Source organism: Balaenoptera musculus, chromosome 4 (assembly GCF_009873245.2).
Source record: "Balaenoptera musculus isolate JJ_BM4_2016_0621 chromosome 4, mBalMus1.pri.v3, whole genome shotgun sequence".
NCBI lineage: Eukaryota > Metazoa > Chordata > Mammalia > Artiodactyla > Balaenopteridae > Balaenoptera > Balaenoptera musculus.
This window is the reverse complement of record NC_045788.1, coordinates 131,283,172-131,301,223: the sequence shown is the minus strand read 5'-3', so window position 1 is coordinate 131,301,223 and position 18,052 is coordinate 131,283,172. Positions and strand designations below refer to the sequence as shown.

The window sequence follows — 18,052 nt, the reverse complement described above, 5'->3', positions numbered from 1 at the left end:
GGAACGGACTGCATCTTGCTTTTCTGGCTGAGGTAGAACCAGTACCATTGACTTGCATTAAACTGGTGTATCTGCTGACTTCTACTTTGGAAGATGTGCCTACCTTTTGTTCTGTTTATGTAGGGGCCTTTAATACTTGCGATTAGCAAATTAGACTAGCACTCTTGGTTTTCCAATAAACAAATTAACTTATCTTGTTCTGGGAAACTGGTTAATGGAAGTGCTTATCAATTATCTAGGAGGAAGACAATCTTCCAGCACACGGTGTCCTTGTAGGCTTTTTTTTTTTTTTTTTTTTTTTTTTTTTTTTTGGCTGCGTTGGGTCTTTGTTGCTACACGTGGGCTTTCTCTAGTTGTGGCGAGCGGGGGCTACTCTTCATTGCGGTGCACAGGCTTCTCATTGCAGTGGCTTCTCTTGGTTGCGGAGCACAGGCTCTAGGCACGCAGGCTTCAGTAGTTGTGGCGTACTGGCTCAGTAGTGGCTCCCGGGCTCTAGTGTGCAGGCTCAGTAGTTGTGGTGCACGGGCTTAGTTGCTCCGTGGTATGTGGGATCTTCCCAGACCAGGGCTCGAACCCGTGTCCCCTGCATTGGCAGGAGGATTCTTAACCACTACACCACCAGGGAAGCCATGTCCTTGTAGCCTTAATGAGGATTTATGACTAGTACCTCAGTGAGGATGCTGACAGCGTGTCTCCTTCTCCTTGGTTGGCTTTCCCTTATTACAGAAATTTCCTGTGCTGTGTTTCTGATTGACAAAGGCTCATTGATTCATGCACAATGGTGTTGGCTTACATGTCACCCTCATGTACTTCTAAAAAACAGATTAATTGAGGTATAATTGATATACAATACACTACATATATTTAAAGTGTACAGTTTGATGAATTTTGACATACGTGTACACCTGTGAAACCATCACTTCAACCAGGATAATGAACATAATATCACCCCTAATTGTTTTTCCTTCCCTTTTGTGATTCCTCTCTCCTTCCTCTTACGGCCACCTCTTAGCCACAGGCAACTATGTCTGCTTTCTGATTAGTTTGCATTCTGGAATTTTATATAAATGGAAACATATAGCATATACGCTTTTTTATGTGGTATCTTTTACTGTGTAGTTATATTGAGTTCCATCCCTGTTGTTACATATACCCGTAATTATTACTTTTTTATTGCTGAGTGGTATTCCATTGTGTGGATGTACTGCACTTTGTGATCCTTTCCCCTTTCTTGGGCATTTGGGTTTTTTCCAGTTTTTGGTGACTACACATAAAGCTGCTGTGAACATTTATGTACAAGTTTTAGTATGAATATATGCTTCCATTTCTCTTGGGGTAAATACCTAGGAATGGAATGGTTAGGTCATATGGTAAGTGTATGTTTAACTTTTTAAGAAACAGTTGAACTATTTTCCAAACCGATTCCAGTGTGCAATCCCACCAGCTGTTCCTCCTCATTCTTACAACAAGGTCGGGTCACTCTTTTTAATTTTAGCCATTTTAGCAGGTAGGTGGTGGCACTTCATTGTGGCTTTAATTTTAGTTTCTCTAATGACATGACTATTAGTATCTTTCTATGTGCTGATTTGCTTTCAGTATATCCTCTTTGGTGAAGTGTCTTTTCAAATCATTTGCCCATTTATTATATTGGATTGTTTTCTTATCGTTGAGTTTTGAGAGTTCTTTGGAAATTTTGTGTATGAGCCCTTTACCGATATATGATTTGTAAATATTTTCTTCTTGTCATACAGTATCTCCCAAAGAGCAGAAGTTTGTTTTTTTTTTAAGTTGATTTCTTTTTTTTTAATTGAGTATAGTTGATTTACAATGTTATGTTAGTTTCAGGTGTATAGCGGAGTGATTCAGTTACACACATACATACGTATACGTCTATTCTTTTTCAGAGTCTTTTCCCTTATAGGTTATTACAAAATATTGAGTATAGTTCCCTGTGCTTTACAGTAGGTCCTTGTCGGTTATATATTTTATATATGGTAGTATGTATATGTTAATCCCAACCTCCTAATTTATCCCTCCCCTGAGAAGTTTTTATTTTTTAATGAAATCCAAGTTTTCAAACTTTTTCTCTTTTGGGTCATACTTTTGCTGTCTTATCTATGAAATCTTTGCCTAAACCAGGGTCATAAAGATTTTCTCCTATGGTTTCTCCTAAAAGTTTCATAATTTGGGGATTTATATTTAGGTCTCTGATCTGGTGTGAATCAAAGTCAATTTTTTTGCGTATGAATATTTAATGTTTCTAGCACTATTTTTTGAAATGACTATCCTTCGATCCTTTTCCACTGAATTGCTTTTGCACTTGTGTTGAACTTGGGTTCAGTTGTCCATATAGGTGGGGACCCCCATACACTTTGACTCTCTTCTAACACTTGCAGAAACCTGGCTGTGTGATGTTAGTATGTATACAGGTTTGTAGGATGAGATGAAGACTACCCCTTTGATATATTTTTTTGTGTCATCTCTTTACAGTCCCTCTCTGCAACAGGAGTCATTTAGAATGCACACACACATTCATACACATAAGCATATGGACATATATGCATGTATAGTTCTCTATTTTTATTTGGATATAATTTCAGACTTACGGAAAGGTTGCAAGGATAGTATGAAGAATTCCCAGATAGCCTTCTCCCAGCCTTCTTCCAAATGTTAACGCATTTGCTTTATCCTTTCTCTCCCTACCTGTTTCCTTTATGGATGTGTGTGTGTGTGTGTGTGTGTGTGTGTGTGTGTGTGTGTCTGTGTCTGTGTCTGTGTCTGTGTGTCTCTGTATATAGAATATAATTGTTTTCCCTGAACCATTTAAGAGTAAGTTGCAGGCATAATATCCCTTTAACCCTAACTACTGCATATAGTTCATTTTTTGTGTGTTCAGAAATTGCTTGTGTTAGTTCATTTTTCTTCTCTTCAGGGTAGTTGGTCATACTATCCATTTGAAGTACAGTTTGGTTCATTGATAAATTAAGTAATAGGATATTAGAACACCATGATAAGGGCCAGTAGTTTGTCAGTTAATCAGAAAGTTGCTTAATGTGGAACATAATAAAAATGCGGACAGACCCGAAAACATTTGGTTTTAATCTAAAATATCTAACATTCATTATATTCATGTAGCAGGCTTTTGCTCTTCTGGGTCCAGTTCTTTGCGTTTAGAGTCAGTTGATCACTTCAGGAGAGTTTAGTTATCAGAACTGTGATATGAACATAACTGTGTTATGAGGAGTTATTCTAGGGAGGGGTTGGTGCGTGATCCTTTTAGCAAGTTCACTCTAAGCAGTCACTGTTGTAATTTCCATTTAAGTGGAACTTTCTTCCCCGACCTTCATTTCACTAATTTAGTGCCTAATCTGACCCTCTCCATTCCATCTGTAAGACGTGACAACTGGTGCACGTTCAGTATTCTTGGCCCTGGGGCTGCTCTTTGGCACTTCTGAGTTGGCTTCTGGACAGTCAACGTTCACTCTTAAACCTGTTGCTGTTGGTTTCCGCCATTGCTGCTTCATTTAAATCCTGATTATATATTTGCCAAAAATATAAAAACTTGTTAAAATATTCAAATTGTGTTGCCTAAGACAGTATTAGGAAAAAAAAAATTGGTTCTGAGGTCAAATAAGTTTTGATAAAATTTCCCCTTGGAAGTTTGCAATGTCCGTCACCCAATGAGAGGCTCTGTGAAGTCCTGCAGAAGAGAAACACGGGGGAAATGCAGTCTTTGTGTAGAAACCCCTCATGTTTGTGCACACTTTGTGCTCTGAGGTCATTTTTTAAGGCTGGAAGAACAAATGAATACCTTAATGTTCTATCTGTGTTTGCTGTATGGTATGTGCCTAGTAAATATAAAGTCAAACAAATGAATGACTTGATATGGCTAAAGTAAGACGTTACAATTAGAGCTTTTTCTTCTATAGTTTTTCTCATTTGATTGTTGAATATGGCTCAAAGGGTGACTATACCTACAGAGTCAGACTGCCCCTCCCGAAACCCGCTCGGTCGAGGGGGTGAGGTTTGGGGAGGGATGGGGCTTGAAAAATAAAGGAGGAAAAGTACAACATGTAGGAAAAGAATTTAGGCCTCTAATTACCAGTTATGTGTGGTTCATAATAAACCTTTTTTGTTTTTTTAATAGACAGTCTATCAGATTTCTCTGCATTGTTCATTCAATAAAGTGCACTTTGTGGAACCCAATTTATCACTCAAATCCAAAACACATATATACGGAGTCTAAAAAAAAAGTGGTTCTGAAGAACCTAGGGGCAGGACAGGAATAAAGACGCAGACGTAGAGAATGGACTTGAGGACACGGGGAGGGGGAAGGGTAAGCTGGGACGAAGTGAGAGAGTGGCATGGACATATACACACTACCAAATGTAAAATAGCTAGCTAGTGGGAGGCAGCCGCATAGCACAGAGAGATCAGCTCGGTGCTTTGTGACCACCTAGAGGGGTGGGATAGGGAGGGTGGGAGGGGACGCAAGAGGGAGGAGATATGGGGATGTATGTGTATGTATAGCTTATTTTTTTGCTTTGAACGTACGTTTTAAATTCTAAACTTGAATAAGCAATACCTCTTTCTGAACTAGACTAGATCATTGTGAAACCTTATAGAAGATACTTTTCTGAGGCCTGTTACATATATTTATATAAAATGTGTAGGATAAAATGTATCCCACCTCAGGCATATTAAATTCCTAATAGGGAAAGCCTCCACCTAGTTTTGATACTGCTGGGGCAGAGGGTATGGCCTGGGAGACAGTACTAATTCCTGTAGTTGAGTCTGTTTCTTATGTTCTTATCTATTCCTGCTAGAAGAGAGCATGGCATTGGAGAGGGTGGAGTTAGTGATTAAGGAAATGTGTTTTCTATTTTGGGAGATTTATGCGTTTCCTGCCTTTATTTGGTTTGTCACTTCTACCTCCCCACAGGAACTAATGAGAGAATTCAGGAGATTTCTGTCTTTTCCAAAATGCCATATCTACTTTCTCGTTAACATTCAAACATCCCAGATAGGTCACTGAAAGACACAAGCCTGGAAAACCAGTGACATCTTGACTGTAATTACCGAGGAAGCCAAATCCAGCATCTATTACACAAATATGTAAGCCCACACACTTTCCGATAGGCCATCAGTGAGCTGAGACAGGCTGTGACAGGTGTGAGTGATGCTGATTTGTTGGGAGAGTCAGGCAGATGCGAGCTCCCTGCTGTATCCTGCTGATACTTCCAGGTGGGGAGGACCGTAAGCTAACTGCATTGTTTCTCGTTAAATCCAGAAAGTGCTGTTCTCTCTGGGGGGATCCTTTCTGTATTATGCTGACCGCTTCAAGCTCTACAGTGCCTTCTGTGCCAGCCACACGAAGGTCCCCAAGGTCCTGGTGAAAGGTAAGTCCTGCGAGGACTGGGTAGCAGGTGGGCCTGTTCATTGTCAGTTCACATCTGTGTGGCCAACTGTGGTTGGGGGCTTCTGGACAGAAATCTAAGAGTCATTGTTGTGCCAGATGGATATTCCAACAGGCCACAAATAAGGGTACAGTTGTTCCTCGGTATCTGTGGGGGATTGGTTCCAGGACCCTACCCCCCGCCATGGATACCAAAATTCGAGGATGCTCAAGTCCGTTATATAAAATGCGTAGCATGTGCGTATAACCTATGCACATCCTCCCATATACTTTAAATCATCTCTAGATTACTTATAATACCTAATAAAATACAAGTGCCATGTAAATAGCTGTCCGTGTGCAGCGAATTCAAGTTTTGCTTTTTGGAACTTTCTGGAATTTTTGTTTCCAGATATATCCTACCCATGGTGAGTTGAATTCACAATGCAGAACCTGTGGATAGAACCTGTAGATACGCGGGGCCAACTGTACTGAGAAATGAAATGCAATATAACTTGAATTAACAGTTTTGTCAATTTTCTTACCATGAACGTTTTGACTCAGTTCTTTGGGGCCAGAATTGATGAGTCATTTTGCAATTATGCAGAAACGTAGGGAGTTTAGAATTCCCCTGCTTTATTTCTATTTTTCATTAATTTTGTTATAACCTACCACACTTCATACACCTTTCTGTGGCATTTCATTTTTCCCTCACCTATTTTTGTTCTCAGGTGTGTGATAATGGTCACCACCATCACTACTAAAATTGTTTCAATTATTTACAAAAATCACTCCAGCTGTAATTGTATTTTGCATCGAAAAGAAGAGAATTTTTAGATTGGCAAGCTGCTGTTCCTAAGTGTTCTAGGAAGACGATGGGGTGTTCTGAGAGTCTCCAGAAAGTTGTTTCGCTTCCATAGTTCTGCATGTGACTGTTGATAGGTTAAAGGATTAGAGAAACATGTCCTTGGTAAACAGTAGAACCAATAGAAAGTTCGATTTCAAAGAATCTCTGGAAATCAGCCTGCTCTTCTTTAACACTTTACTGTGGCTGCCATGTAAACAGCTGCTGAATTTGTAAGTAATTTACTTATATTTACATTTGTTGCCAAAGAGAACTAGCTTGATTTAATTCAAAACATATCATAATAAACATTAATACAACACAGGTCTCTGGACAACAAAAGATCCTGCCCCAGATAATGACATACTTAATGATAGTCATAGTCTAGGCAAAAGAGTTCTACTTCAGCACAAAAAATTTAAAGGGAACCTGGGAATTTCCTTGTCCTGCTGTAGGACAAGGAAATTGTCCCGCTGTATGGCCTAGTCTGTGGTTTTACATATGCTGAATTGGTCATATAGTTCTGTGTGTGTGCATCCTTTTAAACTTTAACTGAATGCTATGTTATGAGAGTTTTTAACATAACAGTTTTAGAGTACTTTGCTCTAGGGTAAAATTATATACTCATCAGAGTTCTTAAAGCAATTGTGTTCTTTTTAATCATTTGATTAGATTAAATTCTGCCCCTATAGATTTTTAAAATTCAAAACCATTATTTTTTGCACCTGAAAAATATTAGAAAATCCTTCAAAACCATCCCTTAAAACATTAGGTGTGACTTACATTTTTCTAATGGCCAAATGTGCCAAGAGGATGAAGAGAACTCTTTGAGGACAAAAAGCCTATGATTGTTGACAGACTCCCATCTAGGTTGCATGGGAGTGACGCTCCTTACCGCTCAGAGAGCTGAGAACCGTGCCCTCTTTTGCCCTGATGTGAAATACACTTGATGGGTTAAATGCACATGGCTGTGTTTTTGGACATGAGGACTTCAGGGGGAATTCCTAGGCCCCTTGTGGACATGGACCAAGACTCGGGATGTCCACGGAAGCTGCAGCCTCCTTGTGCATCAGCTCTGGGCCTGGGCTCACTTCCGAGGCCATGGGCTCCTCCTCAGCCATCTCATTCCCAGTCTTCTTTCTCTTCAAGGATTTGGTGGCTGGACCCATGGAGTCTGATTCCTCTTAATGGGGCTTAAACAAAATGAAAAGATTGTAGTCTTTACAAGGCCTTCCCCACATGATTGCTGTTTATCTTAATTGAATAAAGATAGTGAGAAGAATCATTTTACAGTTTCATGGTGTCCTTTTACAACATCTTCTGTTCTTAGCTCACATTCCTAATCACTGGAGATGGAAATATATTTTTATCAGAAGCTTAAGAAATATATGCCTACAGTTAGTCACTTTGATATATTGTCCTTTCTTCTTCCCATTCTTTGCCCTCACTTCAGCCTGTCTCTCCGCCATTTCTTTGCACCTGGAAGGCATAAGTCGTGTCTTCCTAATTATCCACTGGCAGGTACCTTTTGTAATTGTCTGGGGACCCACAACTCCCCAGGACTGCTTTTCAGCCCAGCTGGGACACAGATAAAAGCCCAGCTGGTGAGGAAAGTGCTGCCTGAGTTACCTTAGGTCAAATGTATGTTTCCCTCTGAAATAAATCCTAATAGCTGGTAGCACTGAATTAACATAGAACAGATCTTAAAAGGCGTTCACTGCAGGGGATCAGCTTTGCTCCACTTACCAGAGCTGCAAGGCGCTGCTGCTGCTTTTTATTTTCCTGCCTTTTCTCAAAAGAGGTTCTACCAGCAAGGAAATGTTTGAAACATTAGAAAAACTGGCATAAGGAGTGTTTTAAAACGTAGGCTTTCATATTATTCAGATATGGTGAGGCCAACAGATCAGGAGACAGTTGCCATCAGAAAGGTAGTTTGTTACTCATGGTTCCCAAGAGAAGGGGGAGTGTTATGCCATGCAGGGCCATGAGGGGAAGCACCAGAGCCCACCAGGAGACAGAATGAGTGAGGGGGAAGACATGGGCAAGACCCTTTATTGTGGTTTCTGCAGGAAGGAATGGGTGAGGCAGGGTAAACAGGTTTAGGATTGGGTAATTTGAATAATCTCAACAGGCTCTGGGGTGGAGGGGCTGTCCTGAGTTGTCTGGTACCTGGCTCTGGGGTGATCAGGGCAGGGGAAATAGTGGCCTAGAGTATAAAAGCCTAATAGAAGAGGGAAGGAGGCAGGTGGCTCTGGATTGGTTGGCTTGCATGTGAAAGGCATGCTTCCAGGTGGGTCCTTTACTATCTAGGAATTGGCCAGCTCTGATGGGCAGTTTCCCCAGGGTCCGTAAGGCCTCAGATGGCAAAGTGTCAGAATAAGAAGACATTCTTAATGCAAGGAAGATAAACAGCAGCCCCTGAAAATCTATGTGTGTAAGATTTACAAACTCTGCTATCCCTTAACTCACTGGGCCGCCCCTCAAATAAACAAATAAATCTGATGGACAGGCCCTTGCAGTTGTCCCTCTGAGCCCTCTTTCCCCCCTCTGACAACTCACGGTACTCTCAATCCTGTAAAAAGGCATCTGGGAATTAGTGAGTGAAATTGTGAGAAGGGAGTCATTTGGACACTCTGCCCAAAAACCTGTATTTAAACTCTTCCAGCCAAGATGGACGCGGCTTTCAAGGCGTTCCTGGATGCCCAGAACCCGAAGCAGCAGCACTCGTCCACTCTGGAGTCTTACCTCATCAAGCCCATCCAGAGGATCCTCAAGTACCCGCTTCTGCTGAAGGAGCTTTTCGCTCTGACGGACGCGGAGAGCGAGGAACACTACCACCTGGATTGTGAGTCATGGGCCCCTGAGATCTGCTCCTTGCTCGTGTCTCCATGAGCATCTTTAAGCAGCCTTTTCATTTATTTCATGACCTCTTTTCTTCTAGTGGCCATCAAGACTATGAATAAGGTTGCAAGTCATATCAATGAAATGCAGAAAATCCATGAAGAATTTGGGGCTGTGTTTGACCAGCTGATTGCTGAACAGACTGGTGAGAAAAAAGAGGTAAGGACCCCCACTTCTTCCCAGCACACCTATCCACAGAGCTGGGTTGGTTTGTTTCTTTTTAAGGTGCTATTTGTAAGTAAAATAGTCACAAGGATAATGTTTTTGTTGGTGAAACCTTTTTTAAAATTAAAGTATAATTGATTTACAGTGTTGTGTTAGTTTCTGGTGTACAGCAAAGTAATTCAGCTTCTTTTTCAGATTCTTTTCCATTGTGGTTTATTACAGGACATTGAATATAGTTCCCTGTGCTATACAGGAAGACCTTGTCGTTTATCTATTTTAAATATGAGTAGTTTGTATCTGCTAATCCCAAACTCCTAATTTATCTCTCTTCCCCCCTACTTTCCCTCTGGTAACCATAAGTTTGTTTTCTATGTCTCTGAGTTTGTTTCTGTTCTGTAAATCAGTTCATTTGTATCATTTTTTAGATTCCATAAATAAGTGATACCATATGATATTTGTCTTTCTCTGTCTGACTTACTTCACTTAGTGTGATAACCTCTAGGTCCATCCATGTTGCTGCAAATAGCATTATTTCATTCTTTTTTTATGGCTAAGTAAAATTCCATTGTGTATATATACCACATCTTCTTTATCCATTCATCTGTCAATGGATATTTAGGTCACTTCCATGTCTTGGCTATTGTAAATAGTGCTGCAGTGAACATTGGGGTGCATGTATCTTTTCGACTTAGAGTTCTCCAGATATATGCCCAAGAGTGGGACTGCTGGATCATATGGTAGTTCTATTTTTAGTTTTTTAAGGAACCTCCATACTGTTTTCCATAGTGGCTGCACCAGTTTACATTCCCATGTTGGTGGAACTTTTATCCTTTACGCAAGGCTACACTGTGAATTTTCTTTCTCAGCTGAATTATTTCTTAATATAGGAAACATGTCCTGATTCCACCCCTTCACCCTCGGGACCTCTGGTTTTGTTCTGTGTTAAGTGTGAGAGTGAATTTCCATGACCATAACTTGGGCTATTTCTCTAAACACCAATGAAGGTGGAGGCTATATCCCCAGAGATTAGAATAATAACTGGCATGTAGTAGGTACTCAATAAATACTTGTTGAGTGAATGAAAGTTTCAAATGACTATGAATCTTTTTTTTTAAGTCTGCCTGAAAATCTACTTAGAAGAAATAGTCACAGGAACAGATATACTTGAGAAAAACGTAACATGAACTCTAAGTTGTGCCTGAGTTATTGAGAAGAGCTTACGTGAATAAAAATGCTGATAATACTAAAATGAATCAGTATATCATTACAGATATGATATGTAATGATATTCATCAATGCCTCTGTACCTCATGATTTGATTGGAATATTGTCCTCGTTTTGCTTTCTGCCTCAAAAAGGAGACAAGCTGGGAGGGAACTATGAAGAAAAACTCTCTTGCTGTGATTGGAAAGAGGGGGAAAGGCAGTGGGGCCGTGGGGGGAGAGAGAATGGGGGTAAGGCTTGGTTGTTTAGTCTAGACGTGAAAACAGCCTTATCTTCAGAGGTATAAAGGGTTATTATCTAGGTTCACGTTTATGTCCTCAGTGAAACAAAACAAGGTTTTGGACTATTAAAACATTTTTCAGAAAAAGGTAAATTCATGATATCTCGTAGAGATGTACAAGTGAACACATATGAAGGAATTTATTTTACTCAGATGATGTGAGGGAACCAGACAGTCAAAATAGCACAGGTATATGTAGGAAGTGAAGAAATGTCAGGATGATTTGTGAATGGAGACAAATTGGTTTCTCTACAGCATGAGGAAGTCTCTACCAGACTGGAGAGAATTTATACATTTATCTGCTACCTACACCTTACAAAGAGTGGCAAAGGAGTTCAAAGGCACATAGATACAGGGTTGGACTCTGATAGCCCAGGAGGATGTGCATAGTTTTCCACTGAAATACAATTTATTTTTTCTACATGATATTTTAAGCAGAGCATGAGAATGTTCTCAGTCTACTGGGCAGATAATTTAATCTTTCAGAGTGTAGAAAGGATGGACACTGCTACTCTTGATTTAGTTCCCATTTTCTTGTAAAACTATTACAGTAAGAAAAACGTACTATGTTTATTAAAGAAAAGGGCAAACCTCAGAGAAAGGCAAGGAGAAAAATTATCTATGATCTCAAAACGCAAAACCTCTTGATGTTTTGGTGTTTATTTTAATTTAAAAAAAATTATGTATATTATATACTTGAATATTAAATATAGTTCCTTATATATTCTTGAATATTTTGGAAGTTATTTTGTACCTTAAATTTTTTTATATTGAACAAAGAATTATTTAATTTTCATGTTATTTTAAATGATTCAAAAGAATCCTTGAAATTATTGTAGAATATTTTATTGTGTGATTGAACAATGATTTACTTAATTCCTATTGTCAGGCAGTTCTCTTGGCTTCATTTATTGATGGCTATGAATAATACTGCAAACGTTTTAGATCATAAGGCTTCTTCCATCCTGTGTTTTAGTTTATTTCATTTTGACAGGAGTGAATTTTATTGGGTCATGGAAATGAACAACTTCAGTGTATTTCATTATATTTTTCATTATATTCTGAATTGATTTCTGAATTTTAATGAGAGCAAAGGACCGTTATGCTAAAGACTAGAAGGTGATATGGATAGCAGATTGCAAAGACTTGAGAAAAAAAGATGAATATGATTCAAAAGTCAGAGACTATAAAAAGGGATATGGCTTTGGTGAGACTGCCTGTCCTCTAAAATAAAATTCTGTCAACCAAGTAAGAAATCTTTCCAGCGAGGAACAAAGAGATACAGTGCTATACACAGCAGTCTCTTGTGAGCAGAGATTTTGTTAGGAAAAAGAAAATTGTGCAAAAGATGGAAAGAGGGACATTTGACCATATACCAGTATTACAGGGTAGGAAAGTCCTATATCAGTATTAGGATGTCTGAAGACCAGAAAAATGAAGGCTTGGAGAAGATGCCAAAGAGAGCACTGAAAGATTATGTCTTAGCACTATAGGAAGAATAAGAAAGAAATAGGCCCCTAAAAGGGGCCAAAGGTATCGTAGCTAAAGACAAATTGATTACTCAAAGAAAATGACTCAAATCTACTTGATCTCTTTTTTTCTCGATAGAAGAGAATGGTCTTCTAACTGGAAAGGATAGAGTGGTCTTGATTCCACAAAAATAAAACCACAGGGAGAATGGTCCTGGGGAAATAGGATGCTCTGTGCCAATATCAGTTATAATTCTGCAACAGTACTTACAGCAAGCAGTATATTGGAACAGCCATGGAAACAGCCTGTAGAGGCAGACATTTACAAGTTATGGCCTGATTTTCACAAAGGTGATTCCTGATCATTGAGTAACCTTTTAATGGCAATATCCAGAAAGAAATCTAGACTGGTACTGTGAACAGTTGGTAAACAGGAATGGGAATATTTATCAGTATCTCCTGGGAATGGTAGGTCGATACTGAAACGGTAACATTCCAGGGACACAGAGTACCTGATGCCATCACCAGCCAACTGTCCCCAGGAGGTCCCTGAAGACAGATACCCACAGAGGACAAAGAAACAGTTTATGATGAAGCTGGACCTTCAGTCCCTACCCCATGTTAAACTCTAGGGAGTTGGGCTGGACCACACAGAGCAAGCATCCCTTTTGCTTAGGTCAGAGGAAGAAAAGGCCAAGGAGGGCATTTTCCCCTTAAAAGAAGGGCTCGGAAAACCTGACTCAGCAAGGCATCCCAGTCCTCGCTGGGGTAGAGGCCTTGTAGCGGAACTCAGTCTCAGAGTTTTGATAGGATGTTCGGAAGGGGACCAGTGGAAGGCGAGGGGAGAGGCTGTTGGCCAGAGGGAGCAGCTCTGACCCCCTTATTACATTTACAGCGTGGAAACTTGTCAAGAGAGAGGAACCATGTGCATTGGGACTGTATCAGCCTGTTTTCACCAGGTAACAAAGAACTAAAAATCTTAGTGTTCACGACAGCAAATACTTGTATTTCACTCACAGGGTTTGGGTCAGCTGGGCTTTGGCTTGTCTTGCTGAGCTTCAGAGCTTAGGTCTCAGAGTGTGCCATGTCTCTTCGTTCTGGCATCCAGGCTGAAGCAGCAGTGATTGTCTTGAGTATGTCCTTTCCATGGCTGGAAGGCGGAAGCTTATGAGGGCTGGTGGAAACTTTTGATACCAAGTGCACGGCCCAACTCATATGGCCAAGCCCGAAGACTTTGGGGCTTAGCCTAGTCTAGTGGGAAGTACTAGAAAATCACATGGTGGAAGGTGCAGATACATAGAGGGAGGAAGTAGAGTTTAGGCAATGATCTACCCCAGTGATCTTTAATCACTTTTTTTAAATTGAAGTATAGTCGATTTACAATGTTGTGTTAATTTCTGCTACACAGCAAAGGGAATCAGTTATATACATACATTCTTTTTTAATATCCTTTTCCATTATGGTTTATCACAGGATATTGGATATAGTTCCCTGTGCTATACAGTAGGACCTTGCTGTTTATCCATCCTATATATCCTAGTTTGTATCTGCTAACCCCAAACTCCCACTGCATTCCCCCACTCCTCTTGGTGACCAAAAGTCTGTTCTCTATGTCTGTGAGTCTGTTTCTGTTTCATAGATAAGTTAATTTGTGTCATATTTTAGATTCCACATATAGGTGGTATCATATGGTATTTGTCTTTCTCTTTCTGACTTATTTTAGTTAGTATGATAATCTCTAGTTCCATCCATGCTACTGCAAATGACATTGTTTTGTTCTTTTTTATGGCTGAGTAGTATTCCATTGTATATATGTACCACATCTTCTTTATCCATTCATCTGTTGATGGACATTTAGGTTGTTTCTATGTCCTGGCTATTACATCAGTAAATAACACTGCAGTGAACATAGGGTTGCATGTATCTTTTTGAATTATAGTTTTGTCTGGATATATGCCCAGGAGTGGGATTGGTGGATCATATGGCATTTAATCACTTTTAAAGACATTCCCTCTAAGGCTGTGGACCAGAATGGTACCAAGGAATTTGACTTATGTATATAACCACTCCGCTGTGGTGTGTGGGGCATGGGTAGTGGAGACAATATAGTTCCCTTAGTGGATACTCGCCTGGGTGTTTGGTTGACTAGTTACTTAATACGTACAAAGTAATACAGTTGCTTAATGTTTTTAACCACTGATGGTACTACTAATAATATTGCTCAATAATAATTAGAGTAATTATTAACTATTATAATGATCCCAATCATTATAGTGGCAGCAATACCACTGTATTCTGTACTGCTGGAGCCCCATCTCCAGCACTGTAGCCTGGCCTGGTGGCTTGAGAAGGGCAGTGTCAAATGGCACCATGCTCCGTGGAGGGCTGCTCGGCAGCTGTTGTATCTAGAAACCCAGTCAGATCAAAAGCAGCAAAAAAAAAAAAAACCCAGAGCCATTTGTCCTTGAAGCTCAACATCAAGTTTTCAAATATTCAAATTGCTGCTTTGAGAAAGAAGGACTCGGGCTTGGTTTCTGTGGACGCAGAGCAGAAGTGAGAGGCTGGTGGGCGGGTGCTTCAGGGAGGCGTACTAGAGGGAGACCCTCCTAACAATTTACGGTGTTTCCCAGTGGGATGGACCGGAGACTCTGATTTCTGCAAAGCCTTGTGGTCTGACATGTTTGCACAGGGAGCACATTGAGAGACCAGATGATCCTTTCGCCTGTGATTAGGATGCTGAGTGGGTGGGAGGATGGGATTTTGATAGACTTGGAAGTGGGCCAAGGACTCCAGTGAAAAAGGCACACATGACTATTGTGAGGTGTAGACACCAGTGGAATCTCAGGATCATCATGTCTCTACAAGAAGAAGAGGAACCTGTCCATCTGAGATGGTTTAGCATTTGACCTTCGAGGACGCAACACTAGACCTCATGGTTTCTACAGATCCCAGAGCTCACATTTGCACAAGCTTAAAGAACAATCTCCCAACTCCTCAGCTGGCTTCTTTTCCCTCCTCTAAAGTGAAATGAAATCTTCCTTAAAATGAGTCGGAAGAAGAAGAAATAATTGATTCCACTGCTTCCCAGAAGACCCTGGCTCCAAAGGGATTTAAACTCACAGGTGGCAACGTCTGCAGTTTCCTGGGCTGGAAATTTGTTGTTGACAGCCATTTGTTCTCCTTAGATAACTCTCCATTTGAACACAAACCCTCTCCAATTTTGTTCATCAATTTTGACAGGTTTACTGTGTATGAATTCCAGAGGCCCGATTTGTACCTTTTGGCCACCTTATTCTTGAAATTCTGATAGGCAAACAGGATAAGGGAAAAAAAGTTGACCAAGTGAGAGACATTATTTAGAGACATTATTTTCTTGAAGTTGAATTGACCCCAGCCTGTCGAATTTTAAAATGTCATGAATATCTGAGTGTTTTTAACATCGCCCAGTAAGTTTTGCCCTGGATTGCAGGTTGCAGATCTGAGCATGGGGGACCTGCTTTTGCATACCACTGTGATCTGGCCAAACCCGCCGGCCTCGCTGGGAAAGTGGAAAAAGGAGCCCGAATTGGCAGCTTTTGGTATGTGTCACGAGAAGGTTTGGAGGGGAAGAGGGAGGCTGACTTATTTTTCGCAGTAAGTTAACATTTCTTTTCCAAGACACAATTTATTAAAATATAGTTAATTACAGTTATCTGCATTGTCTTCCTGCTATGGCCACCAACGTGTCACAGATACTAAATTAAACCTTCCAGCTAAGTATGACGAATGTGGCCAAGAGGGAGGGAATGACTGTTCAGGTCTCCCCCAGGTATAGACATATGGGCAGGAAAATATTTTTTTTTAAGCTGCTGCTCTGAATATCTTTTCAAAATAATGAGTTAATAATAAACCAAGGAAAAATCAAGTGAAAAATCAAGACAAATCTGTCTCTGTTTCTGAGCTCCCCAGTCCTTTTATTCTCTTCCCAACTCTGTGTGGCTCTGTGTGATGCCAGGAGTCAGGGCATGATTCTCACCTCACCTGTTGTGGCATCACTGGGTGCCTTGATCAGTTACGAGGTGCTTCTCAATCACATCGTGGCTAATACCAGCGAAAGTAGTGATGTTTGTGAATGATTAATTTTCCAATAAGCCAGTTCAGATGGATGCAGTTGCTGCAATTAGAAACCTCATGTGGTTGTATTGTAAAATGCTTTTTGAGTGAGAAAAACTATGGGTTAGTCCACTGGGCACTGTACATATCCAGGAAATATGTCTCATTGTTGTGTGTAAATGCTTGTACGGCGTGCAGTGTTATTCCTGGGTATAAAACGATCAATCATGATCAGTGATCAGTGTTCATGCTTTTGTTTTAGGTTGTGTCTTTTCCTAGCCTCCCACTAGAAGATTCATGGGCAGGAACATAGTATAAAGGAAGTCTAGTATTTCCGTTCTCCTTCCTTACCTTATCTTTCTGGGGGCAGAAGAGGGAGGGTATTGCTGCTTACTGCTTCTTTAACTGAACTCTTGTTTTCTTTTACGATGTGAACAGTGCATTCCCAAATGGAACATCCTAGTGATATTAAAATCAGAGTATTTAATACAAAGATTTATTGGACTTCCTAATTAGATGACTCAGCTTTCCTTGAAAACCTTAGTGATATTCCTAAAGATTCCAAAGAGCCACTGTAGCTGTTGATGCCATTTCATTAAAAATAATAAAGGAGCATATAAATGTGAAGGAAAAACGTGACTAAATATGATATACAGAGGGGTATTTTGACATGCTGGTGGTTTTAGATAGTAGTGGGTATTTTTGGCAGGGGGAGGGATACTATTTGTTTTGCTTTGTTTTGTTTTTCCCATCATTAACAGTTGCATTTCATATACGGCAATTTCTTCTTGGAGAGGTCTGGGAGCTTTCTGATGCTTCTGAGTAGGTCATTTATGGGATGTAGGATTCTGAAGGAAATAATCCAAACCATCTCTCTCCCTCTTTCTGATGCTGGGCTATTGATGAACCATTCCAGAGTTCAACATGGGGATTTTTCATGCCTGTCTCCTGAATTTTACATATTTCCTATAGTTAGAAATAAACAGATTTAGAAAAAGAAAATCCTTTGACTGGGACAAAGTAGGAGGTTGGCAAACGTATTCTATAAAAGGCCACATAGTAAATATTTTAGGCTTCACAGACCAAGAGGCCGTAAGTAACCAGACGCAGCCGTAGACAGTATGTAACCAAATGGGCACTAGTATTGGCGGGTTGTGCGGAAACAGGCGGGCCCTAGTTTGCCAACCTGTGATAGAAAGGGTTCAGGAAAATGCCAGTTTTGAGGTTTGGGGGGCAATGTGTGTGTGTGGCTCCAGGCAGGCTGTCGTCATCGTAATGAGGTTATTTATGGATTCCCAGTCCTTAAAAGGTGACATGTGTGGCAGTTTCGGTGTGATTTTTAAGTAGCAAGCAGAACTAACAGAGCCTTAGAAATGTGTTTTGAAACAAGGAAGAGTCGCTGTGAGGGAAGTAACTTAATTACCATTGAACAGGCAGCTTTGGGGTTAAAATGTGGTTGTCTTGTTTCCGTTGCTCTGATCTCAGGAAATAGTGCTGCTTTCTTCCGAAAACAAAGTTGACCGGCTGCCCACCCAGCACCTTGATGTTTTACTCCCAGGACGGCTAGTTTGTACTCAGGGCTGACGATCACCACCTTTAAAAGAAGAAAAGAAATAGTTTGTTTAGGTTTCGGCCTTAAAGGGTGTTAGATGTTCACCTTTGGGGATATCGAGAGAATGTTT

General features: G+C 40.4%; 1 protein-coding gene across 6 annotated transcripts in view; it reads left to right on the top strand.

Annotated features, from left to right (window-relative positions):
* The window catches only part of TIAM1 (TIAM Rac1 associated GEF 1), a 391,451-nt gene that overhangs the window by 360,109 nt on the left and 13,290 nt on the right, over positions 1–18,052 (top strand). For all 6 annotated transcript variants that reach the window (XM_036850153.1, XM_036850151.1, XM_036850154.1 and 3 more), the window contains 4 exons: positions 5,291–5,399; positions 8,905–9,084; positions 9,181–9,299; positions 15,748–15,856. In XM_036850153.1, coding sequence (XP_036706048.1) covers positions 5,291–5,399; positions 8,905–9,084; positions 9,181–9,299; positions 15,748–15,856 — 517 coding nt within the window. The remainder of the gene's footprint in view (positions 1–5,290; positions 5,400–8,904; positions 9,085–9,180; positions 9,300–15,747; positions 15,857–18,052) is intronic.